The sequence below is a fragment of the Tripterygium wilfordii genome, chromosome 14 (assembly GCF_013401445.1).
Source record: "Tripterygium wilfordii isolate XIE 37 chromosome 14, ASM1340144v1, whole genome shotgun sequence".
Lineage (NCBI taxonomy): Eukaryota > Viridiplantae > Streptophyta > Magnoliopsida > Celastrales > Celastraceae > Tripterygium > Tripterygium wilfordii.
This window is the reverse complement of record NC_052245.1, coordinates 8,748,924-8,758,771: the sequence shown is the minus strand read 5'-3', so window position 1 is coordinate 8,758,771 and position 9,848 is coordinate 8,748,924. Positions and strand designations below refer to the sequence as shown.

At 35.2% G+C, this 9,848-nt stretch overlaps 1 protein-coding gene across 1 annotated transcript; it reads left to right on the top strand.

Annotated features, from left to right (window-relative positions):
* The first annotated feature begins 7,216 nt into the window (after nt 1–7,216).
* Nucleotides 7,217–8,742, top strand: LOC120015603 (expansin-like A3). Its single transcript, XM_038868094.1, has 5 exons — nt 7,217–7,362; nt 7,510–7,631; nt 7,802–7,983; nt 8,103–8,238; nt 8,357–8,742. The coding sequence occupies exons 1-5, from the start codon at nt 7,245–7,247 to the stop codon at nt 8,588–8,590; spliced, it is 792 nt and encodes a 263-aa protein (XP_038724022.1). The 5' UTR covers nt 7,217–7,244; the 3' UTR covers nt 8,591–8,742.
* Nucleotides 8,743–9,848: the final 1,106 nt, after the last annotated feature.

Genomic DNA, 9,848 nt, shown 5'->3' with positions numbered 1-9,848 from the left:
TTCTCAATTGAGTCATCTTTTACGTCATTTTTGGATTCTGGAATCAACACTGGAAGGGCTTCTTGGGGCATATCTTCTTTTTGGTAAAATTTTACGTCCGTAAATGAGATTCTTCGCTTGCAAACGGTTTTGATTCGGCTACAATGCATTTTTCCTTACCATCTCGACTGTACTTGAAACATTGGTGCCATCTTGAGGGAATTACTCCATTCTCATGTAACTAGACACGACCCAAAAGTAATTCATAGGATGTCTTGGAGTCAATTACATGAAATAAAGCTGATGATATCAAGTCATTCATCTCAATCTTTAATCGGACTATGCCAATGGCACATTGTCCTTTTTGATTGAAATCTTGGATTGTAAGTTTGCTTTTAGAAAGCTCATCCACTGAAATTCTGAGATTTCTCATTGTATGAGTCAGCATAATATTTACAGCAAACCCACAGTCAATAAGGATTCGAGATATTTTACGTTCTCTAATAAGTCCACTAACATAAAGTGGTCTGTTATGAAGTCTTGTCCCAAGCTATAAGTCATCGTCCGTAAAAGTAATTTTTGTCATACAATCAACGGGACTAACTTTTCTTATTTGGGAAAATATTTTCCCTTTGTATTCTTTCGAATTGAGCAGTGTTTGAACTAGCGCCAAACGAGTATCTATTGGGAGTTCAAGGACTTCTGAGATGTTCATGTCAGAGGGAATTTCTTGGAGTGAAGTAACAACTCCTTTCTTCTCAATGCTTGAGGCTTCCCTCTTAGAACCATCTCTTTCTTCATGTGACTCTTTAGAGTCTATTGCACTGATCACATCTAATGTCATATGTTCATCTAGAAAGTAATCTTTCGGAAAGTATTCCTTAAGAGTTACTTCTTTTCGGTGAATTGAATGAGGCATTGTCTTTTACTTGGAAGAGACCAGATTGGTGAAGAGCATTACCTTTTACTTTTCACCTCTATCCAACCTTCATCTTCACCTTCAAAGGATGAATCATACATTTCTGGTGACAAATCCCACACATCCAGATCATCCATCATAATTTCATATAACGTTGGCCTATTGGAGCTTATGGTCTCGGCATTTCGGGATATGCATAAATGGTGGTGGCTTCTCCATCTACAATGACTGGACTCTTACAGCTCCTTCAGGAAGCTCAGCAGTCAGTCCTATATTTGATGATGATTCCTCGTTAGTTAGGGACGAGGGCATCATTTGAGCTTCCATTGATATTGGAATGGGATCAAATGACCGAAAAGCCACCATTCCGCAATTAACTTCAGCATTGTCAGTAAGATCAAGATCGATCTTGTTTTCCCTATTCAACTGTATGATTATGTCCCTCAAGACAAAACATTTCTCAATCGGATGACTAATGATCGATGATACTTGCAGTACTTAGGATTATCATTTTGGCCAATTTCTTCCTGCCGCTTCGAAGTGGGAAGCTCTATGAGCTTCTATTCAAGTAATTGGTCTAGAATTCCAGACACTTTAGAATCCACAAATGGGTATTCGTTCTCTTTCATTTGTTTCAAGGTTGGTCGCTCCTTGATTTGAGTTTGATCCTTATGAGCCTTGGACTCGAATTTAGATTTATATGTAGAAATCTTAACTGGGTTGGTAGTAACAGCCATGGATTCTTTAGTCTGTGAAGGCTTTGAATCCTTCTTCACCTCTTTCTTTATTTCTCTTTTTTCACGAGGGTCACTTGGCAAATTGCTTCCATGCCTTGCTATTTGGATTTCCAAGTCATGGGCTCGGGTTGTAAGTTCCTTTAAGGAATGGGCTCGATGGAAGAACTTTCGCTTATACGTTCCTTGCAATTTAGGACAAGGTTTCTCCAACGTTCAATATACTCGACCATAGCTTCTTCTTTATTCTACCTCATTCTTACAAGTTCTGAGAGGCTAACTGTCTGTCGGGTGCTATAAAAGCGAGTTAGACACTTGCGCTCAAGTTGATCCCAACCTTCAATGAAGCCAGCTGAAAGGTCAGTATACCATTCAAATACGGCTCTTTTTAGGGAGCGCACAAATTGTTTCACCATGGAATCACCAAATGTGCCCACATTATTGTAAGTTTCGATGAAATGAGCAACATATTGCTTTGGGTTGCCCTTCCCATCAAATTGTTGGAACTTAGAGGGTTGATAACCCCATGGCATGCGGATTTCATCAATCCGATGACTATATGGTTTTGCGTACACTAGAGATGATTGTGGGGCTCCACCATACTGAGCTCGGATGGTGTCAACAATCATGTTTTGGAGTTGATTAACAGAGAGTGAAGCAACAGATAAGTTGGTGGAATCGCGGAGAGCATTTTGTGCTGTCATACTATCTTGCTCTTCTTGCTTTTGTTAAGCTTTAAGAGAATTTGAACTTTCTAGAGCTTTACCTTCTCGTGAAACAAAGGTTTCATGACTCGGTTCCGTGATTGGTCTTAGGGAATCCAATCGGTTTATGAGTGCAGCAATTTGTTTGTCCTTCTCTTCTAAGGACTTTGTCAATTGATCAATGGTGACATTCATTTGTTTCACCTGATCTTCGGAACTCGTTGCCTCGGTCATCATAACCGGTACAAGAATCTCTTATTTCGACGTTGGGATGTAATTATCCCACTTTCGTGATGTGAATTCCTCATATAAGGGGTTGGAATATACATATTCCATTCCTTTTGACTTAGGAGATTTGGATTCGGATTCAGGCTCCGAAGGAGAGGTGTAATCACCCCACTTTCGTGATGCCAACTTCATGGAATGAAATTTGGAGTCGGATTCATCACCCGAGGAGCTGGAATATACATATTCCGCCTTTTTTTATTTATGGGATTTGGATTTGGATTTGGATCTGGATTTAGATTTACTCACATGGGACTTCTTTTGACCCTTTTTTGAGAATTTCTTAAGAGGAGAAATCAATTGTGACTCTCCGACTTTAACTCGCATACGAGTTGGTGAGAGATGTCATCAATGACGTCAATCTCCTTCGAAGGAATCATGGATTCCATAGTTTTGACTTAGACTAAATTTAATAAATTCAACTAAAGGACTGAATTTACACTGAGAGATTGTACACAACAATTTCTCAGTGTAAATTAAATACACTTAGAACTTGGTACAAATTACAAATATGTAAATCAAAGTCGACTTGATTGATCTCTTCTCTTGAAGTATTCCACCCGAATACGGAATTCTTTGATTTTTAGTTGAACACTTCAAACAAATTCTATGAATTTGTAATAAACCCCAATTGGATTTAATTGCTGGACTTGAATTTGGGACTTGAAGAACTTGTACTTTTCAATTCTGAGACTTGACTTGGACTTGAGACTTGAAGGAATTCTAAGAATTCTGGATTTAGAGAATTTGAACTTTTCACTTCCGGGACTTGAGGCTTGAAGGAATTCTAAGAATTCCGGATTTAGAGAATTTGAATTTTTCACTTCCAAGACTTGACTTGGACTTGAGACTTGAAGGAATTGTAAGAATTCCGGATTTAGAGAACTTGAACTTGAAGGAAATTTGAGAGAGTCTTTAGATAGTTTATCTCTCCTTTTTTTTCTCTTTCAATTTTTCCAAACGAGCTTGGTATTTATAGGCAAAGGGAAAAGTGGAATTTACTTGATGTATCCTTGGCATTAACCCTTGACGTTAAGGGTATTGTAGTGAAATCACTTAATCAAAGATTATCTCTTTGATTTTATTTTTATTTTATTTGAATGTGATTTTATTTGAATTTATCTTAGATTTTATCCATTTAACTAACTTAATTTGATTTGGGCTTCATAAATTATTTTAATTTAGAGCCCGTTTAAAGTCCACTATTTTATTTAATTAGGCTGTAGTTTTTTATGACTACAGTGCCTCCTCAGAATAATCGTATCTTGATACGACCTGTTTCGACTGCTCTGTAAGTACATTATTCCTAACTCTTATTTTAGTATACATTGTTACAAAAATATTTATGCCACTAATATGTTCTTACCCCTTAATTCATAGTTTCGATCCTTTTGATGTTACTCGGAAGATAAGCGAGATCATGAAGACCAAGTATGAATGAGCCGTGACACAATGGAGTGATTTTACTCCCGATGAAAAAGAAAGTTACTTTAAGGAGTTCAAGGTAAGTATAAAGTATAAATTGAAAGTGTTCTCCTGTCATATATTTTCTCACCAATGCTTCACAATGTTGGTAACTTTTTATATATTGTAGAGTAAATTTACATGGGACCCTACTCATGATGTTTCAATAAAGAAACTGTGGAATAAGAAGAGTGGAGAATTATTTCGGGGGATGATGCATAGGGCACGAGAAAACTTGGCCAAAGCTATCTGGATCCCTACTATAGTCCTTTTTGAACTTCGTCGTATTTGGGATGGACCAGAGTACAAGAAGAAAAGGGAACAGGGGAAGAAAAATCGAGTATCTAAGGATAGCTCTATTCCTCACACGGAGTATCGTAAGAGAATGGTAAATTTTGAGTAAATTTAACAATTTCAGTTTTTATCTAGTTTAAAATTAAATATCATATACCTTTTATAATTTTAATTGTAGAAGGTGGAACTTGGCCGGGATCCTACCAAGGCAAAGGTGTTTGTTTGCACTCATTGAAAAAAGAGTACGCAACAATTAGTCGATGGACGAGCAACAACTACATTTGTAAGTATTTAAATTTTTATATATATATAGTACTAATATAGAGCTAGGTTGTTGGCATCTCTTTTACAAAGCTACAATGAACCCCATTTGTTTGTTTTTAATCTTCAGTGTTGTTGTTGAAATGTCTATGTTTCCTGAAATTTGGAAAGCAATGGTGTCTTAGCTTAGTTGAACAGTTTTTGGATATATTTATTTTAGCTCATTTGATTGCATATTTTTCTGTTTGTGTCTGCTTACACATCTGGGATGTCCTATTATTCTCTATTTTTTCTTCAATATATTGTATTGTTGCTTATTTTTGTCTTACCAATATTCATGAGCATTAGTATCTTCTTTTGCAGGAAAAATTTAACAAGCTGAAGAAGGACATCCTGACATAGCGATCAATCTCCTCCACCAGTGAGTCACCTCTTGAGCCGTTGGACGAGGATCTTTTATTCCTTATGGCGACTGGTGAGCAGAATAAGAAAAATCGCATCTACGGGCTTGGATCTAAGGCAAGCTTTCTGCCTACTTCTTCATCTTGCTCCAGTGGACATTCCAGATTGTATACTCAGGCAGAGTTGGAGCAAGAGTTAGAGCGCATCGCTCAGATGAACTCTGAGTTATTGGATTTGGTCGGTGACTTGCAGCAGCGGATGGTGCAGCAATTATTTTCTCATATGTAGATGCGGATGGTGCAGCAATTGTTTTCTCATATGTAGATGCGATCCCCTAGAAACAACCCTGAAGATGATCGTGCTTCACATGGACACCTTTATGAAGAAGATTAAATTGTATTTCATAAAAATACTGAATCACTTATGTATAATATTAATTTTTATTATATGCTATTTCTTGCGTATTTTGATAAAATACTTTTAATGGAATTATTAAATTGATAATTATAGTCGAGCTATAATAATATCGAATTTAAAAAATTATTATTATAAAACATAAATTAAAAATAATATAATTAGCACGGAATTGTCAAACAAATTTCATCGCTAATATTTTTATATAAATAAAATATATTTATTTAAATAAATTAAACTTTAGAAAAAAAAAATTGCGACGGAAATCACATCGCAAAAGTCTTGGCAAATTTGCTCCACAAAAATTTAAATTTTAAAAATAATATATTTTGTGACGGAATATGCAGTCGCAAAAATGCGTGGCCAATTAGCGACGGAATATTCCATTGCAAATACTCAAAATTTAATTTTTTATCCATTAATTTGCGATGGGATTTCGATCGTAAATTTCGTCGCTAAAAGTCCGTCGCTAAGTGTCGTTGCAAATAATCCGTCCCAATTTTCCGTCGCTAATGTTTTGCGACAAGTGTATTTTGTAACGGACAAAATTCCGTCGTAAAAATTATTAGTGACGGAATTTCGATGTTTTACGATGGAAAATTCCGTCGCAAAAAAATCTGTTTTCTTATAATGTTATAATATACTAGTGTTTCGTGCCCAATGCAAAAAAAAATGGGAAAATTAGGGCCCAATTTCCACTTCTAAAAACATAAGCAAAGTTCCAAGGCAAACAATGAAGGATCTGCCTGATGTTTGGCCACCTGATAACAGGTAATTCAATATGATCATCTCAGTTTACTTCAAATTGCAACCATCCATTCCCGTACTTATGGCAAGCTCAGCTCAATTTCAAATTGCACCTACTAATAATAAGCTCGCTTTGCACATGTTCAATCAATTAAAGAAAGTTATCACCTACCCATCTTCTACATGCGCCTGATCTACTTTAAATTATATATATAATAACAAGTGGCAGATTAAAGAATCTATAGAAAGTAGAAACCATTAAGACAGATGAGTCAAAAAGGGTTGGCATATATATATATATATATATATATATATATATATAAGAGCATCTATAGTGATAAAACTTTTGCACACACTTCAAATTTCCTTAAATTATATTCTCTCTCTTCTCTTCTCTCTTACGTGACACAATTTAATTGGATGAGTGGGTCTCACAACCTACATTATTCATCAACACTTCGTATATTCTAACACTCTATACTCATTTTCTTTATTTTCTCTCTCTTCCTTTTCATCATCTCTATCTTACTTTTCATCACCTCTCTCTTTCTTTTCATCTTCTCTCTCTTTTTTCTATCATCTCTCTCTTACTTTTCATCACATCTCTCTTCTTTTTTCATCATATATGTCTTCACTATTAATCAATTATCATAAACTTTAAAGATCAACATGGACTAATTTTTCAAATGTCATTTTTTATCACAAGTGTCCATGTAGTGTTTAACTTATCAAGAAAATATTATCTCAAGTATGCATTGTGGACATCTATCTCTTAATTTATCAAGAAAATATCATCTCAAGCACTCTAAAATCATTCCATTGTAGATGCTCTAACTGCATGTATTTTTGTATAGTTGACGTAGATGAGATCGGGCCTTGATATTCCAACCATCCATGGGCATTTACAATAATGTCCCTGGCTAATGGCCTCAATCCGTGTCAAATTACTCCAAATCCGTGTCAAATTACTCCACCTCAATTGTATATGTGTATATATTTCCCTGCGCTTTCACTTGCATATCCCATCCTCAAATTAAACAAATGGGTTCCTCGGTTTGCTTTATTTTCCTTCTTTTCTCATATGCAAATGCTCTCAAGCTGTGTGATCGCTGTTTCAATCATGCAGGTGTAGGCCATACCAACTTTCCCCCTGGACAGGGTAAGCATTGTTTCAACTTTCTCCATAGCGGCAAGCTTGTTTGGTTTGTAGTCTGTTTCTTTATTCCTTGTCAGTAAGGGTTAAAATGTATCTACAGCTCTTAAAAAAGAGAGGTGTGCTGCGTTAATATTTTACATCCTTTTGCAGAGTATGCAGATTTTACTTGTTATTTAAGCGATTCTGAGGCTTCACAACTGTCTGGCGGACACATTGCTGCTGTTTCTGATTCTTTCTATGAGCGGGGAGTTGTGTGCGGTAAATGCTATCAGGTCTGTTTATGTGTGTGTGGTATAATTAGTTCTGTTATAATATCAGATTTTACTTGTTATTACAGCGATAATGAGGTTTTTTTACAAAGAAGTTAATTAATTAATTAATTACAGCTTTATGTTTATCTTATTATCATTCACTTCAATTTTCTTGTTTTATGGGATGGTAGATAAGATGCACAGACAAAGATCTGTGTAATAGCAAAAGAATTAAAGTGACAGTTACACGCCTTAGTAGAAATCCTAACAAGGGAGAGTTCATCCTCAACAAGGAAGCATTCAATGACTTGGCTAAGAAGGGCAAGGAAAGACAACTTTCAAAACTATCTAAAGTTATCTCGGAATATAAAAGGTAAAATTACTATATATATATATATATATATATATATATATATATATATATATACTTTATAAATTACTATACTAATATGAAATCTGGTTTTATATATGTATGTGGGTTTGGATGAACAGTATACCATGTGTTTATCAAAATCATAACTTAACATTACGTCTCACCGGATATCAATCAGACGACAATGGTTGGATAATGGTTCGGACTCTTTTCCAAGGTGGTCAGACAGAGATCAAGGACATTGTTATATTTGGGGTGAGCAAAATTTAAAAATTAATAACAAATTACCAGCTGTTTTTTTTTGAATAATTTCTTTTTATTTTCTCATTAATGAAAATAAAAGTATGCTAATGACGATGATAATCTTTGTTAGGATAATGCATCAGATAAGGTACATATGAGGTGGGTAGATGGTGGGCAATGGCAGGCATTGAGGGTCCCAGCTGGTAATCTAACATTTGCATTGACGGTGGAGAATAATCTTACATGGGTCACCCATTACTGGAAGTCACACATGCGTCCTCAGGACATGGTCGCTGGCTACTACGACACAGGAATTTTAATTACTGAAATTCAACCCGAGTTATGTGAGAAGTGTGATAATTAATTCCAATCTCAACTTTTTTGTCGTTTTTTGTGAAAGCGAATACTAGGCATGACTCAAGTATTAAGTGCTTAACAACTGGAGTACTGGACTAAATGTTATTAGATTAAGAGTGTGTTTGGATTGAGGGATTTGGAGGAAGGGGAAGGGGGATTATTTCTCTCTCTCTCATGTTTGGATAGATAAAAAAAAGAAGGAAAGAAAATTTATTTAATTTACTAATTTATCCTTATTTTTATGTTAAAATATTATGTATAAAGGTAAAATAGATATTTAACTTACAAATGACTTAATTAGTAATCCCTTCCCTCCAAATGACTCCATTTTGGAGAGAGAATTTTAACAAAAATTTAATGAAATCTTCCTCCCAAATCCCCTCAAATCCCTCCCCTTAATTTTTAATAAACTATCCAAATAAGGGAATTGAAAGGAAACTCTATTTTCCTTCCCTTCAAATCCATCAATCCAAATACACTCCAAATATCATTTTCTTTACTTTCAAGAGATGGTGGGTTTAAGCCATTGATTAATAAAATCTATCTTTAAAACACTAAGCTCAAAAGTTTTGATAGAAACTACTGCGCTCTATTTATGTAGGCAATTACTGATAACAAAATATTTATTATTCATTTGTTATCTTACAATTATATGTAGATTGAAAAAACATTTAGGGGTGTAATTAATTGAGAAAGACACATCGTCAATCAACCTTTATCTTAAATTCCAGCCATCCATTCCCTGCGGCACCTTCAACTATTTCAAGTTGCACCTTCTAATAATAAATTCACTTTGCACCTGTTTAAACATATAATTGTAAGTTACGGTTACTAGCCAACAAAGAAGTTGGCCTGAGTGGTAAGGGGCTCTGGTCGTTTAAGCAAAGTCTTGGGTTCTAGTCATTGTGGATGTAGAAAACCTTCTTGTGAGAGATTCCTGCCTTTGCGCCCGACCGTACCTTGGAGGATTAGTCATGGGCTTGCCTGAGCATACCTTCAGTAAACAATAAAACAAAAGAAGAAAGTTACGACTACCCATGGCCTACAAGTGCCATATCTACTCTAAATTATATAATAAACAAGTTGTACAAATAACAATATCATATTTTTTGGAAACTTTGGGAATATGTGCACTACAATACATGCAATTTCGTTGATATTGTGACCATGAACCATCCATTACGATTGGAATATTTGAACTAGATGTGATTGGGCCTTGATATTCCAACCAACCATGGGCATTTATATATTGTTCGGTGTCTTCT

What these genes read in the sequence shown, in the direction of transcription:
- LOC120015603 (XM_038868094.1), top strand. Translation starts at nt 7,245, where the DNA reads ATGGGTTCCTCGGTTTGCTTTATTTTCCTTCTTTTCTCATATGCAAAT. An exon ending in CAACTTTCCCCCTGGACAGG is followed by an intron (nt 7,363 to 7,509) that starts GTAAGCATTGTT and finishes ATCCTTTTGCAG; the next exon opens with AGTATGCAGATTTTACTTGT. An exon ending in GTTATCTCGGAATATAAAAG is followed by an intron (nt 7,984 to 8,102) that starts GTAAAATTACTA and finishes TTGGATGAACAG; the next exon opens with TATACCATGTGTTTATCAAA.